The sequence below is a fragment of the Dipodomys ordii genome, unplaced genomic scaffold (assembly GCF_000151885.1).
Source record: "Dipodomys ordii isolate 6190 unplaced genomic scaffold, Dord_2.0 Scaffold2, whole genome shotgun sequence".
Lineage (NCBI taxonomy): Eukaryota > Metazoa > Chordata > Mammalia > Rodentia > Heteromyidae > Dipodomys > Dipodomys ordii.
The window spans coordinates 11,944,386-11,970,077 of NW_012267218.1; the positions used below are offsets into that span (position 1 = coordinate 11,944,386).

At 38.3% G+C, this 25,692-nt stretch overlaps 1 protein-coding gene across 2 annotated transcripts in view; it reads right to left on the reverse strand.

The window, feature by feature from the left end:
* The window catches only part of Ttc8 (tetratricopeptide repeat domain 8), a 44,729-nt gene extending 19,367 nt beyond the window's left edge, over positions 1–25,362 (reverse strand). The window contains exons 1-6 of one of the 2 annotated variants that reach the window (XM_013017776.1): positions 25,170–25,362; positions 8,512–8,632; positions 6,605–6,668; positions 6,347–6,506; positions 5,737–5,826; positions 4,796–4,840 (exon numbers count right to left, since the gene is read on the reverse strand). In XM_013017776.1, coding sequence (XP_012873230.1) covers positions 4,796–4,840; positions 5,737–5,826; positions 6,347–6,506; positions 6,605–6,668; positions 8,512–8,632; positions 25,170–25,283 — 594 coding nt within the window. In that variant the 5' untranslated portion in view covers positions 25,284–25,362. The remainder of the gene's footprint in view (positions 1–4,795; positions 4,841–5,736; positions 5,827–6,346; positions 6,507–6,604; positions 6,669–8,511; positions 8,633–25,169) is intronic. The other variant, XM_013017786.1, reaches the window with a different exon arrangement.
* Positions 25,363–25,692: the final 330 nt, after the last annotated feature.

Consider the following 25,692-nt stretch of genomic DNA (forward strand, 5'->3'; position numbering starts at 1 on the left):
TTTATTGTGAAAATACTGTACAGAGGGTACAATCACATGAGCAAGGTAATGAGTACATTTCTTATCAAGCATTGTTGCCTCCTCCTTTGTTTTTCCCCTTCCATCCCTTCCCTCCCATCTCCACAACTACATGCTCCTGCCCCCTCTCTCCCTGCCACCTAAATTGTAAAGTTTGTTTTTCAACATAGCATCTGTACATCTCATTGTTGCACTGGGTCAACCTGTATCACTATTTAAACAATTTGTTTTTTCCCTTCCACTCTCCAAATTATACCAACATCAAATACAGTGAAAACAGGGATTATATCGTGGGGAAGGGACATACAAAGCAACAAAAAAATGGTACCTTAGAAATATGTTAGAAACAATAGCAAGAAAGAAAAAACCACTTGTGTCCTTATCTTGGGGTTCATTTCTCTTAACATCATCTTATCTGACCTTTTCTGCTTGTCTCAGATATATACTAGTTATTGCAAATAAGGAAAACCATGGGACCTATGTTTCTTTGGGCCTGGCTTACTTCACTTAATATAATTTTTTCCAACTCTCAAAGTTACATTTTAAGTAGTGAAAGAAAATCTGTATTTCTTTGAAGTCTTTTCTAACTTTGTTATTGATAGATTTACATCTAAGAATCTGAATAACTTAATAAAACCAATATTTTCATTAGTTTTTATTAATCCCCATATTAATAAAAAGCCTAGAATGTAATCTTGTAAGCCATAGGTTCATAAAAGTCTAAATGTAAGAGAGATCTTGATAGAACTAGACTGTGACTATGTCTAACCACTAAAGTTATCAAAAAGTCATCTTTCCACTATTTTTATAGCTGTGACAACCTCAGGATGATGAAATTAAAGAGCATATGGAAACAAAGAATCCAGAATCATCAACCCACATGCACTTTAGTTTGTGGATGAAGCCAAAAGGAGGACAGGAAAAGTTATTAAAACTCAAAGACACTTTTCTATAGATCATTTTTTCCCCTTAACATTTAAATACCACTTCACAGTAGTCTCTGTAATGGTCTACAATATTCTCCTTATTTCTAGACAAATATAAAATCACCAGCCTATGTCTCACTTGAATTTTGTCAATAATTCCCCTCAAGTTAAGAAAGAAGAGCTCAAAGATGATAGAAAGTTTTTCATCACAAACCAATTTAGCAGTTAAGTACCATATCACAGTATTTATTTATATTCATCTATAATATTCTTTATATTTGTGAAATATTTTTACTTGAATAATTTAGAGACCATCCAAAGTACCTCTGATTTTTTTGTGTTTGCGCCTATTTGAGTCTTTTCATTGTTTCCTGGCTTTTAACTCATTGATTACTTTCACAGAGTCAGGACTATTGTTGACTATATAAAGCTCTAGCCTTCTCCTGCTAAAGCTCTTTAATTGTATTTTCCTACTATATTAGAAAAAACGTGTTTTCTGTTGTTTGTATGGTTTGGAACTGTCCTATTCAGCAATTCCAGTTTCTGATGAACAATTAGCAATGCCTGTAGAGCTTTTAAAATCAGATCCACCAGACATGCCTGTAGTGATGTCAATTCAAGAAAAGTCTAGCATAGATCTACAAATCCATTATCTTAAAATTCCACAGATAATTCAGAAGTAGAACACAAGTCTGCATAACAGCCCTCGTACTGAGGCGAAAGCTCATGGGGTGGAAGCAGCCAGGAGTCCCATAGAGACGTTTTCAAACTTGCCATAAATCCTGCAGCTCCACCTGAGTTCTGAGTAAGATTTCATTTGAAGAAAAAGACTTTGTTTCAATTTTTAAAAATTAAGATCTGTGAATAGTATTGCCTTCATATAATATATAAAGGCTAAAACTAAGATTAGCTACTAGATTCTTTGGAACACAAATTCAGGAGTGCAAGAAATAAATATTTTTGTTGTGTTTTGTTTGGGAAGTGTATTGTCATTGTTGGGTGGTAGGGATTAACTCCTGGGCCAAACACATGCTGAGTGCATGCCCATACCACTGAACCCCACATGCTGAGTGCATGCCCATACCACTGAACCCCACTAGAGACTCCTATGTTTTCTTCAGTGTGATTCCTAATTCTCAACAACACTGTGCAAATCCCAAGATGTAGATACTGACATCTTCAAGATGGATCTAGTAATAAAGACATCATCACTATAACATATAGAATGCATATGACCTGTATAGCTTTTGTGTTTTTTAAACTCATCTTCTACAACTCCCTCACTTTAGCCACTCTGGCCTGCTGGCTATTCCTTAAATAGCACAGTGCAAGCATGCCTCTACTCAAGGTCTTTGTGGGAAAAGATCCCCCTAGCTGAAATGCACACTTCCTGCATGTAATAACATGGCTCCTGTCCACCCTCGTTCAGGTCATTGCTTAATGGTTTCTCTTCAGAGCAAACTGACCATCTCCCACTCCATATAAAATAGCCTCCCCTCAGGTCATTAACTATTCCCTCATCTGCTCTTTGGCTCCTATAGTATTATAGTTCCATGATGCTTTACAGAGCTTTAGTGTGTTCTGTTTCTACTCCTTGCTCAACCACAGTATTATCTCCAACAAAAGACAATGTGGGCTGCTTGCTTCCCTCAGCCATGTCAGAACTGGAACACTGGCTGCACACCACAGTGCCTCAAAAAACTAACGATGGGGCTGGGAAGGTGGCTCAGTGGTAGAGCGCTTGCCTGGCATGCATGAGGCCCTGGGTTCGATTCCTCAGCACCACATAAGCAGAAAAAATCCGGGAGTGGCGCTGTGGTTCAAGTGGTAGACTGCTAGCCTTGAGCTGAAGAGCTGAGGGACAGCACCCAGGCCCAGAGTTCAGACCCTACTACCGGACCAAAAAAAAAAAAACTAACGATGAAAGAAATCTTCAATGAATTAGTGTTCAAAAAGAAGACTATAACGTAATGATTATCTAGTGATTAGAAGTATTCATTTGTAAAATGGAACTGCATTTGGATGCTTGTTTTTAGTGACAGAACCACTATCTAGTTTTACCATCACGAGGAAACTCTCTACTCAGCTTTCTGTTAAGTGAAAATGGCTGAAGTGCACACAGTTTCAGCTCCAGCCTTAGTTTCCTCTTTGCCCCAAGGTGACCACATCCACCAACATTTCACCACAGCTTAGACCCATACTGTAGATCTGGTCCTGGCTCTCACCTGCTCTCACTTTAGTGTCTTGTCTCCCTCCCAGTTCACACAATTTTATCTCCACTTGGATAGCCGTGTAGGATTTCAAACTCAAAATGCCTTTAAGTAAATTATTCAGCTTCTTTACAATCTAACTGTATTCCCAATTATCCCATTTCTAATCATAAAACCATTATCCTCATCCTCTCCTTCCCCTAAGGAAGCAGGTTTGTCTCTTTCCTTTGTTCCTAACATTATGTCTACCATTAAGTTCTGTTATTTTCATTAAACGGTTTCTCTGATGCTTCCAAATTGAAGAAAGGCCTATTTGTCTCTCATTCCCATACTCCACTTGTATTTTACTATTTCTTTTGCATTTATTTTCCTCTCCTTTGCAGAAATTACTACTTTATGGATCTTTACCAATACTGGCCTTTTGTAAGTTTCCCTTGTACTACATGCTAACAAGTTCAGTTTGATATTTTTTTATTATTTATTTATTTATTTGGTCAGTTGTAGGGCTTGCACTCTGGGCCTGAGCATTGTCCCTCAGCTCTTCAGCTCAAGGCTAACGTGCTACCACTTGAACCACAGCGCCACTTCTGGTTTTCTGAATGGTTTATTGGAGATAAGAGTCTCATTGGCTTTCCTACCTGGGCTGGCTTTGAACTACGATCCTCAGATCTCAGCCTCTTGCGTAGCTAGGATTACAGGCATGAGCTACCAGTGCCAGACCCTCTTGAGAGAGGATCTTGATAAGTAGCCCAAGCTCAACTCAAATTCATGAACTTCCAACTCTCATCTAAGAGAATAGTGGGATTAGAGGTATACACTACCACATCCAATACCAATTACTTCTTTTCTTTTGGTCAAATTTATTTCCTCAGCTCAATTGCATAGTTCATAGCAATAGGATATAGTATCATTTTTTCATTTGTTCTTCTAGTGCACTGCATCATGGTTGACATAGAAAACAAAACTGAGAAATTATTTTTATTTCCTAAATACTTAACATATGGATATAAAACTTTTTACTTGATTTAACAGGAAAATAAGGAAAAATACTATCAGATACTACAGAATTAACTTCATTTGGTTTGATAAAACTACTTCTTTATATTCTAGGAAATATAAAAATTGAAACAAATTTGAAGTGTCATGCATATAACCTCAAGATTCTTTGGTGATAGTTACTGAAGCGAGGTGATAAGTGATAAGTCCTTTATATTATTCTTTCTACGTCTGTACATTTGAAATTCTCAATCATAAAATGTTAAACGTAGAAGAAAGGGAGCATACTATGAAGAAACCAGAAATGCACATATTAATGAATCTCTAACACACTGCAAGGTTAAAAGAAAAATGGAGCAACAATGATATCAGTATCAAGAATAAATGTTAACAAGCATATTACACAGCATCTTCAGTTAGGTCTACATTGCCCTTTAACCAAGTCACATATTCTATGAACTAGAACAGTTCTTATGGTTCTATTTGTATGCAAATATTCCTACTGATATAGTGGTTTTGGAAATATTAGTGATTCTCTATTATATACCACTTGTTCATAAGGTAGGAAACAGAGCATTTCAGAATCCAAATTCCCAATGTCATAAAAATTTCAATAAAAGAAAATAGCATGAATTCACCACTTACAGTCTTAACATCATTTTCGTGATGAAAGATATATTCAAACAAAGCCTGTAAAGAAAAGTAATACTCAAAATACATTCAGTTTTATTTTTAATAAAAGTGCTCTATTGTCATAGCAAAATTCAAAGCTTGCTTGATCTAAAAAAACCCCCCCAAAAACAAAAAAACACTGGACACTAATGTGCCTGGGATGTCTAGGTAAAGTATATACCAACATTTTGTGTAAATTACCCTTAAAAATATATATGTGTGTATATATATATATATATATATATATATATAAAATTTACAATTGATTACTGAGTTTGTTTGATTTCTTTCTTTTTTTTTTTTTTTTTGGTGCCTACCCTGGAGCTTGAACTCAGGGTCTGGATGCTATCCTTGAGCTTTTTTGCTGAGACACAGCTCCACTTTTGGCTCTTTGGTGGTTCATTAGAGATAAGAATCTCACAGACTTTTGTGCCTGGGCTGGCTTCAAACCAAGATCCACAGATCTCAGCCTCTTGAGTAGTTAGGATTATAGACTCAAGCCATTGGCACCCAACTTGATTCCTGTTTTACAGGCTATATACTAAAAACACAAAAAAAATGAACCTCCCTTCAACTGCCTGCATTACATATATTACTTTATTAGAGACAAATGAAAAGCTTACTTCCTAAAGGCCAATGTTAGACTTGTCATCAAAGCAGTTTCCGTCAGTTTTTATGCTCTATAGTTATAGTGATTATGATTTAATTATGCTATTTTAGAAATGGGAAATCTGAAATGACATAGAATGTGTTTAGTAGAAATTCTGAAACTGAGAGAATTCTTTCATATTGCAGTAACTGGATAACTTCCATTTCAATCAAGGCACAGTCTTTTCTTCACAATTTTTTATATTATTTTCTACAAGGTCATTATCATCATATTTCTACCATTACTTCATAACTTGAAATCATACCTTTGCCAACTTAGGTTGCTGGGAGTATTTGGTTAAATTCAGTCTAGATAAATTTATAAATGGTCCATCAGGACTGGTAAGCATGGAAGCCTATAAAAGAGGGGGAAAAAAGACAGACTAAGAAATCTGAAACTTCCTCTTAAAACATTAAATTGAATTTAATATGCATAAGCTTACAAAGGCTGACTAGGTGTGTTGGCTCGTGCCAGTAATCTCAGCTACTTAGGAGGCAGAGATTAGGAAGACTACAGTCAGAGGCCACTTGTTAAGACCCCTAGCTCACCAATCAGCAAAATGAGTGTGATGGTTCACATCTTGTCACCCCACTTTCTCAGGAAATGTAAGTAGGAGAACTGCAGTTCAGGATACCCCAGTAAATACTAAAGCAAAATGAGATACGGGTATCACTCAGATGGTACAGTGACTGTATGATAAGCACAAGGTCCTCAATTCAAGCCTCAGAATTGTCCCCACAATAGCATAAAAACTAAATAAGCACAATGAATCATCTTTACTTTTTTTCCATGTAATTCTCTACCATAACAATAGTGGAAAATGAAGTAAAGTTGCCTGAATAATACAAAGCTATGGGAAAGCTGACAGAACTTACTGTACCCATCCTGACAAATCTTCCTGATGAGCTGGTGATAGGACGTGCTGTGTAGGCGGTTCTTGGTGTTCTAATGGCCTGTTCCATGGTCCCTGGCCTTCCACTCTGTGTTCCAGGCCTAAGGAAACCTGTAATGGGTCTGCCAGCTTGTGTGATCGGCCTGTGAAGTTGGCATAATACAAACAAGATCAGTTAAGGAAAGACTTTATACAAGCTAGCCAATATCTAATGGCCGAAGTATAAAACAGAAGTACTTACCTTACAGCTTGACTAGGTCCTCCTGTCTGATTCGTTCCAGGGAGTTTCAAAGATGTTCCAGGGCCTGAGAGATGAGATGTAAATTCAACTTACCAGCAAGGAGCCTTTGGCTCACTCTTGTAATTCAAGCTACTCAGAAGGCTGAGATCTTTAGATCAAGATTCAAAGCCAACCCAAGCAAAGTCCATGTGACTCTATTCTCCAATTAACTAGCAAAAAAGCCAGAAGTGGAACTCTGGCTCAAGTGATATAGTGTTAGCCTTGAGCAAAAAAGTTCTGGGATAATGCCCGGGCCCGGAGGTCAAGGTCCAGGACTGGAACAACAACAACAACAAAAATTAACTTACATATTATTTGTCAGTTTGTAAAAACTATCAGTTAAGTCTAACTTTCTTAACTGTGCTGGTCTGGTGGTAAAGACATTAATTGCAAGAAATATGTTTTAGGATAATGCATTTGAAACTAAAATTCAGTAAGTGCTTATCAAATTACTTGTTTTATCACATTTAATCATCATAATAAATCTAGGTAAGCATTAAACTCACTTGACAAAAGTTATAGAATTAAGTAAACAGATAGACCTACTAGTAGAGCTTGGATTCAAATTCAAGACTAGTAGGCTCCGAAGTCTAAAATGACTGTTCTATTCATACAAATTACTTACTTTTTTATTATTTTTTTTGGAGGGTCCGGTCCTGGGGCCTGTACTCTGGGCCTGGGCCCTGTCTCTCAGCTCTTCAGCTCAAGGCTAGCACTCTACCACTTAAGCCACAGCGCCACTTCTGGCTTTTTTCTTTTTTCTTATGTGGTGCTGAGGAATTGAACCCAGGGCCTCAGGCATGCAAGGCAAGCGCTCTACCACTGAGCCACCTTCCCAGCCCCCAAATTACTTATTTTTGATGATAAACTCCCAATAAATCATCACTTACCAACCATATCTAAAATTTAGACATTTTTGCTCCAAAAAAAACCAAAGTAATAGGAAAGAAAAACATTTTAACATGAGTTATATGTACTTTTTCCCTCAAATTCCATTTCGATCTTTAAAACAGCTACTATCGTACAAAACATACAAATAATTGAAAATAAATCATCAGAAAAAGCACCATATGTCATGGTAATGCTGCCAACCCTGAGACAATCCCCATAGACATTCACAGCTCAACAGACCACTTCATCACCTCACATCAAGCCCTAGACCCACTCAACTGTGGCTGTAACAATAAAAAGATCCTTTCTAATGATGCTTTTCAATCCTTTCAGAAGACCTCTATCTAAACACAGAACACTGTGTATAGATTTTCAGAAAAACAATCTTTGATAAGCAAAACAAGTAAAATGCACTTTTATAAAATATATTTAAATGCATTATGTAACTTTTATTAGAAAAGTAGTAATATAAATTTACACCCTAATCAAATGGTCGTGGGAAAGCCTTTGTACTATGTGACAGAATAGAAATCATTTAAGATAAATAGATAGATAGATGAATAGATAGATAAGATACATAGATAGATAGATGGTTTATTATGTTTATATAATATAACGAATAGCCATGCGCTGGTGGGTCACACCTGTAATCTTAGCTACTCAAGAGGCTGAGATCCAAGGATCACAGTTCAAAGCCAGCCCAGGTAAGAAAGTCTGTGAGACTCTTATCTCCCATAAATTACCAAAAGGCTACAAGTGGAGCTGTGGCTCAAGTGGTAGCCTTGAGCAAAAGAAGCTCAGAGACAGTGCCCAGGCCCCAAGTTCAAGCCCCAGGACCAGCAAAAAAAAAAAAAAAAGTTAATACTATATACATATATAAATATATTTCTACACCTATGTATGTGAGTGCATTTCTCCTACATGTAAGTGTTCCTCTTCTCAATAGTATTCTGTTAACTTAATTGAACCATACTTACGTGGCACTTGGGCAATAGCATTCTCATCCAGAATCATTTCTGCAATGCCTTCCTCATCTATATCAATTTCATCTATGTATACCATTTCAGTTAGTGCTCGGGCCTTTAAAATCCAGACTGCCTACAAAACCATGAATAAATAAAACAAGTATTAAAGTAGCATTAAAAATGTGATACAGTTTATGGGAGCTAGATCTCTTTTATTATTTCACTTTTCATTAAGCATACTTTTTAATTAGTCACAAATCATCCCTGTATCAATTACCTATTAAGTAAGTATGTAGCATTTTTCTAGACTAATCTTCTAACATTTCTTGTCATAAAGTAAAAGAATATTCTTAAGAGACTGTTATACTAGAAATATTAATTAGAAAATAAATTAATAAAGCTACAACCACTATGCTCTTTCTGCTTTCCTCCCTCAGGATGAAGACCTTCATGAAGCTTTCCCCAGTTAGTATATTACCCTCTTGACCTTTTCATAGTTTTCTCTTTATACCTTGATTCTTATGCACTTACTCTATTCAATAAACATTGTAATTATCTAGGCATATATTAGCCTTCTCTTCCACAGAATTCAAGCTTTCATATCTTGTTTACTTTTGGATTTTCCATAATACACATAGGTTTTACTCTTGAATTTTCCATACATGTAGGTTTTGTTCTTTTTTCCCCCCTAGGTCCAAGACTGGGACTGGAACTTCATACCTGCTGCTATTTTTGCTCATAGGCTTCTTTCTGCTCTACCAACTGAGCCATGCCTCAAAACCATTATTTAAAAAAAAAAAATTAAACAATTTTTTTTTTTGGGTCCGGTTGTGGAGCCTGAACTCTGGGCCTGGGCGCTGTCCCTCAGCTCTTCAGCTCAAGGCTAGCGCTCTACCACTTGAGCCACAGCGCCACTTCCGGCTTTTTTCTTTTTGCTTACGTGGTGCTAAGGAATCGAACCCAGGGCCTCACGCATGCAAGGCAAGCGCTCTACCACTGAGCCACCTTCCCAGCCCTTAACGATTTTTTAAATGATTACATACCATATTCAAGAAATACAGGTTGACTCAAGCTAAGACCAATTCCCCTTGATTCTAAATAAATTTTGTGATATAATCAATGGAAGAGTTTCTAGAGATTAGGGAGATGTGGTAGAAAAGGTAATTAAGGAAGCTCATCTGGAAAATATCTTAGCAGCTTTGCTTTAGCTTGAGAAACTCAGTGCAACAGGATGCACGTTTAACTTTCTTGTCAAATATGTGTAACTGCTTTTCCAGAATTTTTTTCCTTTCTTCTTCAATACAAAATAGAAGCAGAGAATGACTAAAGTTCAACATTCTGTGGAGGATTTGGAAAGGCAAGTCTTGAAATACCAATCTTACTCTAATGTAGAATTAACAGCAAAGAATATTTGGGGATGGACCAGAGCTCAGTATACTAGGGATGTAACTGTGAAGCAGGCAGAGTAAAAGCCAAAGGGGCTAAGAACAGATGGAGCTACAGAATGTCCACAAAGTCCTTGTATAAAGAACAGTCTTTAAGTTAGTCTAAGTCTGTATTTATTGAGTATTTCCCAATTTTAGCATTGGGCTAGGTTCTGAGAAAGAAACACAATTTGTCCACTTAAGAAAATCAAATTTAGCTAGGCGCCAGTAGCTCACACTTGTAATCCTAGCTACTCAGGAGGCTGAGATCTGAGGATTGCAGTTCAAAGCCAGCCTGAAAAGTCTGCGAGACTCCAATTAACCACCAGAAAACAGGAAGTGGCACCGTGGCTTAAATGGTAGAGTGCTAGCCTGGAGCTGAAGCGCTAAGGGACAGGGCCCAGGCCCAGAGTTCAAGCCCCACAACTGACCAAAAAAAAGGAAAGAAAATCAAATTTAATTGTTTTTAACTGGAGGAGACACCAAAATATAGACTTTACTCATAAAAGATGAGGAAAGATGCCAGATTTATAGAACTATTTCTAGAGGTCAAGGGCATCATCCCTGGCTTAGACTAATGGTTTGATTTTGCTTCAAAGTAGAAATAAGCATTCCTGATTCATCTTAAATCTCCACCGTTTATACTTCCCTACAAGGATTCTGTGATCTTGCCTCTCACTAAAGGATGAAGAACTGCAGCATTTGCTGTTGAAAAGGAAAGCAGAGGAGCCTGGGCTCTGCGTACCCCTACATTGGGCTACAACCTGGGCATACAAAGAGAAAAAATGGCAGTTCTAGTTCAAGCTCAAAAGAAATCAATAGACCAAGAAAAATGAATCCACAAAAACAAAGAGAAGTGCGATATGGAAGGAGAGAGGAAAGGCAACAATCTGTCCAGTGGTGGGAAAAAGGGTACTGAGAAGTGTCTGGCCCTGGGCCAGCCAAAGCACCCGAAAGAGCGCGAGAGGCAAGCTCCAGGGCTCATGGTGTGTTCGGAAACTTCTCAAGAGTTGCCTATGTTGAAGAACCAGGTTGAAATGTAGGAGTCGTCAGAGAACAAAACTGGAGAAAAAGGCTCAGGACAAGGGATGGAGCACGTGGACCACCACAAGTAAAGGATTCAGTATCTAGATAATGAATAGCTAACTAAACTTCAGAATTATTACTTGGAGTCCTACTTAAATCAATAAGCCAAACTGTTAAAATTAGGTATTGTTTACATGGTTGGTTTCTACGCATCCATAAACCTGCTTTTTTTTTAAGCTATTTTCAGTTTCAGACTGTTTTCTCCTAGTCTAATTCATTATGATATTGGTGTCCATCTTAAATATCAAGGAGAGGAAAATGTTTCCATGAGAACTCAAGAAAAACAAGGAAGTGAATCCACTCTTCCATCCCTAGCAGATGAATAAAGAATCAGCTTTTCCAAAGGGATTTATATTTGTTTCCATGTTTAAAAAATCTAATTCCTAAGAAATGGAAATGAGGATGTGAGTTTTTAATATTTAAAGATCCGTAATAAAATTTACTCAAACCATTATTCAATTTAAAATTTTATCAGTGCTTAAAAAAATTAATCTTCTCGGTTTTTCTTCTAACAAAAAATGACCTTGAAACTCATGTATCACAGCTTGATGATACATCAGATTATATTCAAAGAACTACTTCTGGCAATGTGAACAGTTCTTGAGATTTTCATGAAAACAGCAGATGGGCTTTGGCTTTAAATTTTTTTAAAAAATAAGCCAAGTATGTTTCATGGCCCTAAAATCCCCTGCCTATTAAAAAAAAAAAGAAGCAGCAGCATAATAAAATACATGTTAATCTCAATTTAAAACAGAATCATTTATTTGAGTATTTATATATTGGAAGTACAATAAAAATAAGAAGATATGCTTAGAAACTTTTTAAGGGAAAAATATAAATCATTCCAATCTAAATGTATAATCATTATAACAATAATTTCAGTTTATATCTTGGAAAATAATTCCATCCTGCTTAGTAATATCCTCTTGAGGCCCATACCTACCAGCTAACATCAGGAAAGTGCTGACTTCTACGTTTTAACTTTTATGAGGTTCATCCAATTTTGGTAAGGAAAATAAACTTATCAAAAGGTAAAACTCAACTGACTGAGCAAATATGGTTACATATTCTATATCCATCAGTAATATAAAACTGAGGTCAGTAATTTAAAGCACATAAGAAATATTATAACTGCAGTAAGTCTTTACCAAATGAAATCTGTCTGATCTAATTTGGACATCATAAAAAAACACGATTAATATCTGACACTTGTTGAAAATGAATTATACAACTTGTGGATGGGGAGGGGAGGGAAAATCTGGAAGAGAGTAAGGGAAGGGGTGACAATGTCCAAAAAGAAATGTACTCTTTACCTGACCTATATAACTGTAACCCCTCTGTACATCACCCTTATAACAACAAATTTTTAATATATGACACTCTGACTACATTATGGAAATGAAAATTTAGGTATAAGATATTGAATTATATTACTGGCAAGTCCTGTGAAGACTTGGATATAAAATGTCTCCAAAGGCTTGTGTGTTGAAGGCTTTGTTCTCAGCTTGGGGTGCTACTGAGAGGTACTAACCTTCAATCTCATCAGATTATGAGGGTACTAATGTTACATCGTCTATGAATTTACACTAATCTATCTAACGTCATCCATGAATCCACTGTGAACCATAGCTGAATGAGCTATTAGGAAGTAAGGTACATCTAGCTGGAGGAAAGAGATCATTTAGGGCGGGAAAGGAGACATGCCTCTAAATGGTAAACTGTCCTTGGCCCCTTGAATTGTCTCTGTTTTCTGGGTGCCGTGAGGTGAGCAGCTCTCCTCTGCCACGCCCTTCTGCCGTGTTTCTGCCTAAAAGGCCTAAAAGTTATGTATCCACCTAAAACCAATAAATCGGTGAGCTAAGATTAACAAGTCTTCAAGTTTTCTCATGCACTATGTCACAGCAATGACTAGCAGAAGACTCATTTATTTTCAAGTGGTAAATGTGCAAAAAAGAAAGACCCTAAAATGTATAAATAATGAGTCAAAAGCATCCAGCCAACCTTTCTCTCTTTTAGATTGTTATCCAGTGTATAATTAAGTCTACAAGAATAGAATAAGAAGGTTTAAAAAAAAAGGTTAATGCTAAATATAAGGGCCTCTTGAGTGGCCTCTGTATGCCTGAAATTTTTCAATGATAGCTTTCCAATCATACCTCCAACCAAAATCTTCCAAATTTCTAAGTGCACTTATTTTTAGTTGTGAAAAGCCTTTTAGTAAGTTTTCTCCCACCTATCAGTTCTGTAAGTCAAGATTAAAAACATTAAGAACAATGTCATCCCTTTAAAGAACATAGTGGCACACTATAGCTCACATATAATATTTGTTTAATATTATACAGAGCTCCATAAGAGTACTTTTCTACTGTAAAAAGTTTGTCACTCATATGAACCTCATATGAATTTCAAATCACTTATTTGTCTACAAAATACTATTGATATTCTGTGTCATTTAGTAGAACAAACCTGGCAACATTTCAGCTGTCTGATTTAGAGCTTTCTCTACCTCTTCTCTCTATCTTTAGACTCACTGGAAACCCTCCCGGGCTAAAAGCTACACTAATCAAGTGGCTTCCCCTAACCAAAACCCCTCTATCCCAGGACCTTCTGATGCATTCTCTTCTCACTCCTTCCTTCCTTCCTTCTTTCATTCCCTTTCTCCTTCCTTTCCTTCCCTTCCTTGTTTCCTTGTTCTCTCTCTTCCTTATTCAATATGGCAGGTTCCTCCCTCTTAGAGCTACATCAAGATCTTTATAAGCAGAAGCAGACCATTCTGCTCTAATCCTACTGCCCTGTTCTTCGGTCTTTGCAGATACTTGTAGCTTGGCTGACTGCTTGGTATCCCTCCTTCTTAAGTCCATTATTTCCTCACTTTCTTCTTTACTTTTCTCATCTTTCTAGTCAATTTTGATCCTTTCTGTTGAAACTGCATGTCTTAATAAGTAGAGCATGTTAGTTCTATAAGGCTAGTCATATATGCCAAAGTATCAGAAATATAATAGTTTATTTACACAGGAATGTACAAATGTCTGGTAGATTCAGCTAATTTTCTAACACTACAAGGAGATATGTAGCAGATTTTCTAATCTACATTAATAAGTAAGCATTAGTAACTAAAACATTTTCTAAACTAAATGCTAAAACTAAAAGCTAAACTTTTACCTGAAGCACCGGCACACCAGAAGCTGGTTCCTTGAAAGCATTCAGAAGGTAGTAAACATTTTTAAGAAATGCAGTTCCTAAAATCTAAAGTTTTAAGTACTAACCAAGTATCCATAGGTGAACACTAACTCATGCAATAAAAATCCAAATACTGTGGCTTAGTGGTAGAGTGCTTGCCTAGCATGCATGAAGTCCTGGGTTCGATTCCTCAGTACCATATAAACAGAAAAAGCAGGAAGTAGCACTGTGGCTCAGCTGGTAGAGTGCTAGCCTTGAGCAAAAGAAGCTCAGGGACAGGCCCTGAGTTCAAGCCTCAGAACTGGCAAAAAAAAAAAAATCCAAATATTAACTTCAATCTTTTCCCCTAAGTGTTATCAAGAATTCAGTAAAACTAACATATAATGAAGAATGCTAAATTTTCTATGATTAGAAAATTATAACTGATCCAGCCTAATTTAGAGAACAGAGTGAAGATAATCTTACAACTCTACTAAGGATCTATTTCCTTGTACTCAAAACAAGTTCATGGTGGTTAAAACATTCACACTTTAATCACTTTGAAAAGAGAAGGAAAATCCAGACAACATAAACCCTTTTATTCCATACAAGTAAGAGAGGATTAATGGCTGATAATAAGAAATTAATTCTAACTGCAATGTTCTCTGTCACAGACTACACAATACACATTAGTGCCAGATGCTACTAAATGCATCATCTGAGCCTTTTTTATCCAAATTAAATAGAAATCCATCTACTAAAAAGTTCAGTCTTATAACAAATTCATTTATCAAACACTAATTCTTATATGTCTATGCAATAACATCTGTTGAGCCTTAATCTGTATCATGTTTTATTGGGGAAACTACTAAGAAATAGAAAAAGAGAAAGCTCCTTGCTTTCTTCAGTTCTAAGACCCCAAAAGAATATACTTTAAGTAGATAATTATCTCTACAAACAATATGCAAACCATATGGTCACAAGCAAAGACCACCCATTTGTTTGGCATGGTCACATGGTAGGAAGATGAGGGGAAAAGGTTATGCAAGGCTATAAAATGATGGCCCCAAAGACTGGGATTTACAAAAGATTTGGTAATCCACTGAACACAAAATATAAGTGAAAAACACACAGCAATTGCAAGTTTGCAAATTCCAGTGCACATAACAAGGATCTAGAAAAACTATACATTTCCTAAATACAGTATTGTGAAAGAAATACAGCTATAGGAAATGAGATGGGAGATGACAAAAGTGAGCTTTCCTATTCACTCTTCTATGCAGCTAAATGTCTGTATGAACGGGCATTGGTGGCTCAAGCCTATAATCCTAGCTACTAAGGAGGCTGAGATCTGAGGATCGAAGTTCAAAGCCAGACTAGGCAGAAGTCCGTGAAACTCTTATGTCCAATAAAGCACGAGAAAACAGGAAGTGACACTGTGGTACTAGTGGTAGAGCACTAGCCTTGAGCTGAAGACCTAAGGGACAGTGCAGAGGCCCAGAGTTCAAGCCACATAACTGACAAAAAAATATTCATAAATGTTTGTATCACCCATTATCTCATTTGAGTCTCACAAGCAACCATTTTTTAAAAGCAAGTAGATATTATTACCAATTTTACACATAAGGAAATAAATCTAAAGATATTAAGTCATGTGTTCAAAGTCACAATTGATTGACTGAAGCAAGAGCTCTTTCTTACTAATGCTTCTTGGAAGTTAAGTTTGAAAAGAGCTGGACATAACAAAGCAGGACTGAAGGGCAAATTTTTGGTGAGGTATAGATCAGTGATAAGAGTTTGTGCTTAGCATGCACGAGGTTCAACATACTAGGTTCAAGCCACAGTATAACAAAAAGTAAAAGAATAAAGTTTAGGAGAGCTACAAGGTAAGACCAACACAGATGACAGTGCTGGGGGGATTAGGGGAGGAAGGAACACAGCTAGATGAAACAGAAGCCACTGACAAGGAACAAAAGCTGGATGCTGTTATCAAGGGCAGGTAGATTCTCCCATAGCCCAAACTGATACTACCATTCAGCCTCTCTGGATTCTGCTTATTGATGAAGGGCTCATGAACTTTGTCTTCTTCTTCTGCCTTTGGGGATATATTTGTTAGCATACAGGTAACAGCAGGCAGGGAAACAATGAGAAGGTCAGAGAAGAAAAAGGTAAGGCTTATAGAGTTGGGGGTGATATAGGCACAGGTAACATCCATAAGGCCTTGATGGTGGGAAGAAGAGAATATACTAATTCTACATGTTCCTGGCATCTCCAGCAACCAAGGAGATGTCAAACATTTTATGGGAGAAAACATAAACACTATAATACACTATGTTAATGCTATACTCAAGTTCATAAAGGAATTGCAACTACAGTACACATGAAAGATCTATAAAAGGTATAGATTTTCTAAACATAGTCCGTACTTAGGGGAAGAAAGGCTAAAGAAGAGAAGCAGAGAAAAGGGAGATTATTCTGCAAAGCATCCAATGTCAGTTATATATAAACTATCATTTTGCCACTCATTTCAGTAGACATTTTCCTCACAAATGCTTTCCAGATTACCAACAATTCTTTAAGATAAACACAGGTGACAGTATTCTGCATGTTGGTATCTCAGGGGTAAAAGATGTCAGAATCAAAATGGAGTTGGCTCATGTCAAAATGTAAAGAAAAAACAATTATAATATAAATAAAGCCGAAAGTGGTGCTGTAGCTCAAGTGGTAGAGCGCTCACCTTGAGCTGAAGAGCTGAGGAACAGCACTCAGGCCCAGAGTTCAAGGACACAGTCAACAAAAATAAATAGATAGAGAGATAGATAGAGCCATAAAGTTATGAAAGAGCGGAACTCAAGCATAGATGTCTGATAGCAAGAACTCGCACAAAGTCTGTGCCAGAATCACAATCATGTATAAACACCACTGAAATCTTAAACAGAAAGTTATTTCCACAAGGATACCTTTTAACAATAGTCCATTCAACCTTGGAGGGATATCATGGTCCTTCAAAACCCTTGCTATTAATCCTGTGGCCAAGGGGATTATAATTTCTAGATAATTTACATAATCCTCCTCCTCATTTTGCCTTGACCCGTCCACTCTGAATATGCCCATGATGTCCATGCTATGTGTAGTTCCACATGGCAATGCTCCCTGCTAATACCCAAAGAAGTATCACTTTCCTTTAGTCTTTCTCTTTATGTTCAGTTTGATACTAACTATATAATGAGAGTGGCATCTAACATTTTTGGCCACTTATCATGTATTAACAAAAACTTCTATGGGCCTTGACCCAGGTGAGTAGATGCCTTGTCTGGTGTTAGAAGACTTGGGTTTGTCCTCAAGGAACAACTCAAACACCATCAACCAAGAAGTCATGCAACTTTCATGAGGTATCCTCTCAAAGTAAAGCAATGATCTCTACTTTCTGGGATAGTTACAAGGCTTAATGATAAAACCTTGCTTTAAAAAAAAAAAGAATAGTTCATAATTTTCAGAGTTCTTTCACAAATGCAACCATACTTAATTAAACATAAAGTAAACAGAAAAGCATCAAACCATCTATGAATCCTTTCAGAATTCAGAACTGACTTATGATGGGTTAAGTTGAAACTTTGCTCTGAATCTCCTTAAAGTAGGTAAAGGACTTGGAAAGCAGGGTGGCATTGCCTAGAACCAGCAAATACTCATTAGCATCAACTTCCAACTCAGAGAAGTTTCCTTCCTTCCTCCTTGGGGTATAGCTTTTCTCTTAGGCTGCTATTTCTTTAGGGAGCTAAATCTCCAGATCTATCTGAAAGCAACTTCCTAATTACTACCAACACTTAATTGTAGCTAATGAGTCTACCCAGCTCTACTCTTAAATTGCTGAGTTGGTATCCAGAATTTAGTAATAACAGGAAGGAGAAACTTGTAAGAGAATAAGAAATGGATGAATTCAGGTTAGGGAGATCAGGTGACTAAGCAGCCACATAGAAATATAATATGTATAATTAAACAGAAATAAAAATTCATAAAATGAACTGCCTGACAGTATATTGAACTAATGGATAAAATCTAGCTAGGTCTCCATGGCCCCCAACAGAAAACAAATTAAGTAATTATACAGAAAGATGATTTTTGGGGGAGTGAGGAAGGGTTGGATTATTATTTATTCAACCAACTACTAAGCTCATAGGGGAAAACTCGCTTCACATCTCTCATCTAAACCAGTAGCTATCAGTCTTTTCTCCACCTTGAAGTCATTTACAATAATAACCCCTCTTCTCTGTATTCACTCACATTCCAAGTAGGAGAAGAAAGTGAAGAAGAAAACCTTGCTACCTCATTCTGATATACACGTAATGTACTGACCATCAGAACTACTAATTTTAACGATCTGAAAATCTACTAGAAACCTACCCTGCTCATGACAGCATACTGTCTTTGAAAATCTGTTTTTCGATGAGCTGTTTAATTGCAACAGAGGGGAAAAATCAGAATCAGGACTAGTTTTAAAGCCATGAATCTGACATATGGAACGCAGACAACAGTAATCAGATTAAACAACTAATCGGGATGGTCAACATGAACAGTAGGAGAAAGTATTCACTCAGGTCAAAGGGCTATGTGGAAGACTACTTTGTATTTCCTACTTTTATCTAACCATTATTTACCACTTTTTGATCACAACTGAAAATAAAAGCCACTATTTCTCTCTAAATCAGTTCTTCCTACTATATATAAAAAAGTAACTTATGATAAATGATTCCCATCTTTCTTTATTCTTAAAAGATCCAAACATTAATATCCTTGATGTTTAGGGGCTCTGCCCTCTGTTGATCATCATTATGTGTCTGGAAAAGGAGTTCAGAATCCATGTTCTTCAAGAAATTTTCCTTGCTACCAAAACTCAATTATTATGTCCAAGCTACCCTTCAGTTCTTGAGTAGCTAAATATAACTGGAAACATGCTATTCCATAGCATTTCATACCTCTCTAAGTGGCCTGATTACAATGACTTTACCAGGAACTGAAAAAATAAATAAACTTAAGTATCCTAGTATAAAATACAAGACACTGACAAAAGATTTTTGGAAAATAGTGTACCACAATGGTACCTATTAAAGGGGGAATCAGAAGCAAATGAATGGCTGGGGAGCTCTGCTACAGTACTTGCTTGGCATGCATGAAACTCCAAGTTCTATCCTCAGCCCTGAGGTGAGACCAGAGAAGACACAGATATACCCACCTATGCACTTCACTCCATAAGTGGGTATATCATAAGTGGGTAAGTCATATTTTAAAGCTCTTTGACCCAACTTCTGATAAGATTAAATTGACAATCACTTCATAGAAGTTCTCATCATCTGGAAGGAAATTAAACAAAACCAAAGTGATAAACAATCATTCTTACAAATGAAAGGTACCACTTGTTTTGGGAGGGGAGAAGAATCAAGAGCAGAAATGAATCCAATGTGGCACTCAGAAGAAATATTTCAATTTCCTTGTTTCTCGTGTCCACAGGTACTGCTCCAAAGCAATTTATTGACAATAAAATCGGGTTCGAGGCTGAGAAATGGTAATTTAAGTAGTTGTAAACTTGAAAAGCACAGGCTGGGAAGGTGGCTCAGTGGCAGAGTGCTTGACTCACATGCATGAGGCCTGGGGTTCAATTACTCAGCACCACATAAGCAGAAAAAAGCCAGAAGTAGCACTGTGGCTCAAGTGGTAGGGCACTAGCCTTGAGCTGAAGAGCTGAGGGACAGCGCCCAGGCCCAGAGTTCAGCCCCCATGACCAACAACAAGAAAAAAAGTTGAAAAGTACTCTTAATTGTGGAAACTCAGAAAAGGTCCACAGGGAGCACATGAAGATGAGCTGGAGCTATGAACCAGCTGCTCTTGATCTAGTCACACTTGTAACTTTTCATAAATGGAAAATCCATTCAATTCCTGCACTGAAACAATGGAAGCACTATTAGAAACTAGAAACACGGTCCTGGGGAATCCTGGAAGAGTTTGCTAAACTGATTCTTTTCAAATGACTCTCAAATAGTAAATAAATTAAGAATGCCCATAGTGCATTGTATTTATTTTAAAAAGCAAAACATATCTAAGAATGTACTGGGAATAAAAGATGGGGGCAAGGGAAGACAAATATCAGCAACCTATGGTAATGAGAAGAATGAGGACTGGAAGAAATAAGATCATCAGACAAAGGGGATGATCTTCATAGAGAGGAATCTGGCATACATCTTTATCAAAACACCTATATGTGGCTTGGGGTAGAGTGCTTGACTAGCATCCATGAAAACCTGGGTCCAATTCTTCAGAAGCACATAAACAGAAAAAGCCGGAAGTGGTACTTTGGCTCAAGTGGTAGAGTGCTAGAGCCCTTAGCAAAAGAAGCTCAGGGCTGGGAAGGTGGCTCAGTGGTAGAGTGCCTGCCTTGCATGCATGAGGCCCTGGGTTCGATTCTTCAGCACCACATAAGCAGAAAAAGCCAGAAGTGGCACTGTGGCTCAAGTGGTAGAGGGCTAACCTTGAGCTGAAGAGCTGAGGGACAGTGACCAGGCCCAGAGTTCAGGCCCACAACCGACAACCACCCCCCACCCCCAATAAAAGGCAAAAGAAGCTCAGGGACAGTGCCCAGGCCCTGAGTTCAAGGCCCCAGACTGGGGTAAAAAAAAACAAAACAAAACAAACTCCTACATATATGGCTAGGTATGATAGTACAGGCCTATAATACCAGCTACTCAGGAAACACAAATAGGAAGATCAAGGTTCCAGTATAGCCAAGCAAAGTTATTAAGATCTGATGTCAAAAAAAAAAAAAACAAATTTTATGTGGTGTACTACAATCCTACCTACTCAGGAAGTGGAAACAGCAGGATCTTGGTACAAGTGTAGCCCAAGGAAACTTGGAACCCTATCTGAAAACAAAGTAAAAGCAAAAAGGATTGGGTTATGGCTCAAGTGGAAAGACATTTGCCTAGCAAGCAAGAGGCTCTGAATTCAATCCCTAGTACTACTACTACTACTAAAAAAAAAAAAGAAAAGAAAACACAGATCTATGTATATGTTGGGAGAAAAACAAAATTTGTTCTCAATCAGTAGCTGGATGCAATAACAGTTGCCTATCATCCCAGCTATGTGAGTGGCTGAGATTGGGAGGACGGGGTTCCAGACTAGCCCAGACAGAAAAGTTCATGAGACTTCATTTTAATGGAAGAAGGTAGATACAGTGGCATATGCCTGTCATCCAAGCTGCAGTAGGAAATGAAAAACAGGCTTTGGTGCAATTGTTTACCTGGGCAAAAAGCAAGACCGTATCTCACAAAAAGCAGTGCAACAAAGGTTTGGAGGTAGAGGTGTGGCTTAGCTGTAGAGTTCCTGCCTAGCAAATACAAGGCCCTGAGTGTAAACCCCAATACCACTACCAAACAAAAGGAACGAGGGGGGTCTGCCACAGAAATATGTTCTAAGGCTCTAAGGAATGACAATGTTCAAGCTTTCAACTAAAGGAATTTCCTTAAGGTTCCTAAAGGATAACACTCCAATACAAATACTTTTTTTAAGTTAATTAAGGTAGAATTTCTTTAACCTTGGGAAAATCCAAATTGGGAAATATTACCCACATAAAGAATAAACTAGTGCTCAGAGAAGCAGACCATGATAAAAGCACAGTGTTTAAAGATGTGTCCCGAAATCTGAGTGAGTCCTGCAGACTTCTCAATAGCCTAGGGGTCAAAAAGCCTTCTTTGGTAAAACAATTTCTATTCCTGGCTAGAAAGAGAATACTATTCTTACAATGCATGCACTTCATCTATAAACCAAATTACTTCCTCTGGATGGGGTTAGAAAAGATGGAAGAGGAAGGGATAGTTGACATTGATCAAGATACACCATACTTAAAAACTGATCTGTTGGTTGGGGCTGGGAAGGTGGCTCAGTGGTAGAGTGCTCACCTTGTATGCCTGAGGCCCTGGGTTCGATTCCTCAGCACCACATAAGCAAAAAGAAAAAAGCTTGAAGTGGTGCTGTGGCTCAAGTAGTAGAGTGCTAGCCTTGAGCTGAAGAGCTGAGGGACAGCACCCAGGCCCAGAGTTCAGGCCCCATGACTGGACCCCCCAAAAAAAGCAAAAAAAACTGATCTGGTGAATTGAAACCCCTTTTACAACTACTTAAATATTTGTTTTTTAAAGACTACTTCAAGGGGAAACAAAGGAGAAGGCTACAATGCTTGATAAGAAATGTACTCATTATCTTGCCCATGTAATTGTAACCCCTCTGTACAGTATTTTAACAATAAAAAAAGACTACTTCAACAAAATAAAAAAATATCATTTTTTCCAGATCCGGTACTGATTCTGTTAGAGATACCCTTATATTAATCCAACTGCTCATAATAATAAAACAATAGCAAAGAACAACATTTCTATGGTATTAGAAATTATCTATCACATTATGAAGTATTATATCAAATCCACAAGAAATAGAACAATGGGAACAGGCCAGGACCTAACAAGACCTATTGCCATAATAATCTTAACCTGTTTAGATGAATTCTGCTTAATTAACCACATTATCTAATGTCAATGAGAGTACTTCCCAGTATGACTTTAGTGTCTTCTTTTCTCCACTGTCATTTTCAAAGTCATACTTCCGCTAGCCAAACTCAGTGATAAGTCTTAATCTGCCAAGCCAGTCTGTGAGGCACAATAGAAGCAGCACAAGAGTCCACATAAAAGGATCCAAATTCCTACTTGGTTTGGCTGTTAATAGTAGAACATATTTCTTAGAACATATTTCTGTGCTGAGTTGCTCTTTTTACCTAGGTTGGCCTGGGATTGCAATCTTGGGCTCAGCTTTCCATGTAGGGTAAATGACAGGCTAGCCTCAAACTACAATGTTCTCAATATCTACCTCTGAACTATTCATACCTGTTAACTACTAGATACTCAGAGGCTGAGAATGGTTGGACTGTGCTTTGAGGCAACCTTGTGCAGAAAACTTCTAGAGACTATAACTGGGTGCAGTGTTTCATGCCTGTCATCCCAAGGATCATGGTGTCAGGCCAGTTCAAGCAGAAAAGTCCACAAGACTCTATCTGCATGGAGGGAAGGTGGATACCATGATATCAGAGAAGTCATAAACTAGACAGACCATGGCTCAAGCCTATTCAGGAAATGAGATCCCATCTCAAAAATAGCCAGCAAAAAAACAGGTGTAGGTAGGGTTATGGCTCAGATGATGGCGGACAACTTGTTAAATGCAAGACCCTGAGATCAAACTCCAAGACTATTAAAAAAAAAAAAGGAAAGAAAGAAAAATCTTGATCACAATGCTTCAAACAAAATCTCAATTCATAGATGCAGTACTTACTGTCATCATGACCTTAAGGTTTTGGAGTGTTCCATACTATTAAGAACACTGCTGCTTTGCCTATAACATTTCCTAACAGTATCTAAGATCCTTGCCCTGGGGTCAAAAGGCATCAGTGTTCAAATAAGCTTCACAACTATTCATCAAAATTAGTTTCATTTCTTCAGAACTATTCAGAGCCTTTAGGTTGCAGACAGAATCTCTACCAAAGGGATATATCTCCCAAAAGCATTTAATGAGGAAACTTTGTTTCACTGAGCAGCTCTTGGGACTAGTGTCAGGAGGAATAATGAATGGAAACTACCCTAACTCAATGGAAAAATGGAAGTAGCAACAAAGTTTTTAGCAAACTATTATACCTAAACAATGTTGGGTATGTGAAAAGATTTTAAACTTCCATCACCACAAAAGTAAAGGTGTCAACATCCTCTCCGTCTCCAAACAAATTAGGCTGTGGATTTTTTTTTCTTCCTTTTTTTTAAAGCAGCACCTATGGGACTACTAGGGCAAAGAAACGCCCTTGCAAAAATACGTGTCAACAGAAACAGTCTTCTTCACTAAAGTGAAATAACAAACAACCCAGCTTGGTATTACAGCTACTACAGACTATCCTGTGAGATGTTCTATCAATTACAAGCTATTCTGCTAGAGATGTACTGTCAGTAGGTTATCCACCAGCCATCTGTTGAAAGATGAAACAGAGTCTAAGAACAACCTCCACACTCAAATCTCCTCTTTCAAAACTCTCCTCCATTCTCTCTGTCTTCTAACATCACCAAGGAACTACCACTAGAGGAAAAGCTAGGGAACTAAAACTCTACAGGTACATTCTGCATTTACTAAACTTCACACATTGTTTTCTTTCTGTTTCTTCTAAGAGCTAACTGGCTGTCAAAGTTGTACCTTTTGTGCATATTACTGCCTTTTTCACTCACTTCACACAATATCACTAATTTTTTTTAAAGTTCCTCTTAATCAATGCCATTACTTGGGGGGTGGGGGGCTTTATGTCCTATCCCTCCTTCCTACCTAGTATTAGTTTCCCTTGCCCATGTGGTTTCTTTTCTGACAAAACATCTTTTCCCCTCCTACTTTTTTTTCCTGCCTTGCACACTTGCTTCAAGCTGAACTCATGGCCCAGAGTTAAAAGCTCTTCCAAGCCTGGATGAGGATGAGGGTGGCAAGATTACAAGTGTAAATTAAAGGGGTGAGGGGTGGGGGGCAAGTCTTTATTTACGTGTAACTTCTGGGAAATTCAGAAGGCCGTAAGAATCCTTCCTAATGCCAGTTATAAACGAATTATCAAAGTTCCCTTCACCGATGTCAACTCCAAGGCCCTAATTCTGGGCCTCTTAAAGAAAAGAGGACGTGCTGAAGTTTGAGGAGCAGTCAGTCGGGACCCAGAACTTGTGATCCCCGGTGCTGCCCGGGACGGAGACCCTTCAGCCGTGCATGGCTCCAGGGGATCCCGCTACAGGTACCTCTGTGGGCGGAATGATCCGCCTCCCATTGGGTCTTTCTCCCGGCCATGGTCCTTCCTCCCTGGCCTCCCCTCCCGGGGGCCTGGGAGACACCCCCCCCCCCAGCCCCTTGGCCCTCAGCGCGAGGATCTAACACAGACTGTCGAGGGCCAGCTGGTACCTGGTCATAAGGGGACTTCTCCAGCATCTGCGTGCACAGATCGGCGCAGAGCTGGAACTTTCTGCGCCTAAAATAGCTCCAGGCCAGAAGCAGCGGGTCCATCTCCGAGGCCATGGCGGCCCAGGACGGCCCGCGGAGAGCTGAGGTCGGGCCCGGGGAAGGCGGTGGGTGGGGGGGGCGGACAGGCGGCGTCAGGCTCTGCCCGGCAACGCGTAGCGACGGGGCCTCGCCGGAGAGGCGTCCAAAGCATGCCTGAAAAAAATTATTTTTCTTCTTTTTTTAATTTTAAAAAGCACCTGCAGAACACCAACTATAGAGGATGCCTACACTTACATGCAAAAAAACTGCGTGCTTTAGAGCTACAAGATGTCCTTAATCTCAAAAAGTAAAACCTTAAGAGTTAGTCAACGTAGACACCTCGCCTAGGGTCCTTCGCCCTCCCAGGAGGCGCAGTTGCCTAGCAACCGCACGCTCTGCTTACAGCGCCAGTTCCGACAAGTCCCTAGGGTCGTCCAGGGTCACG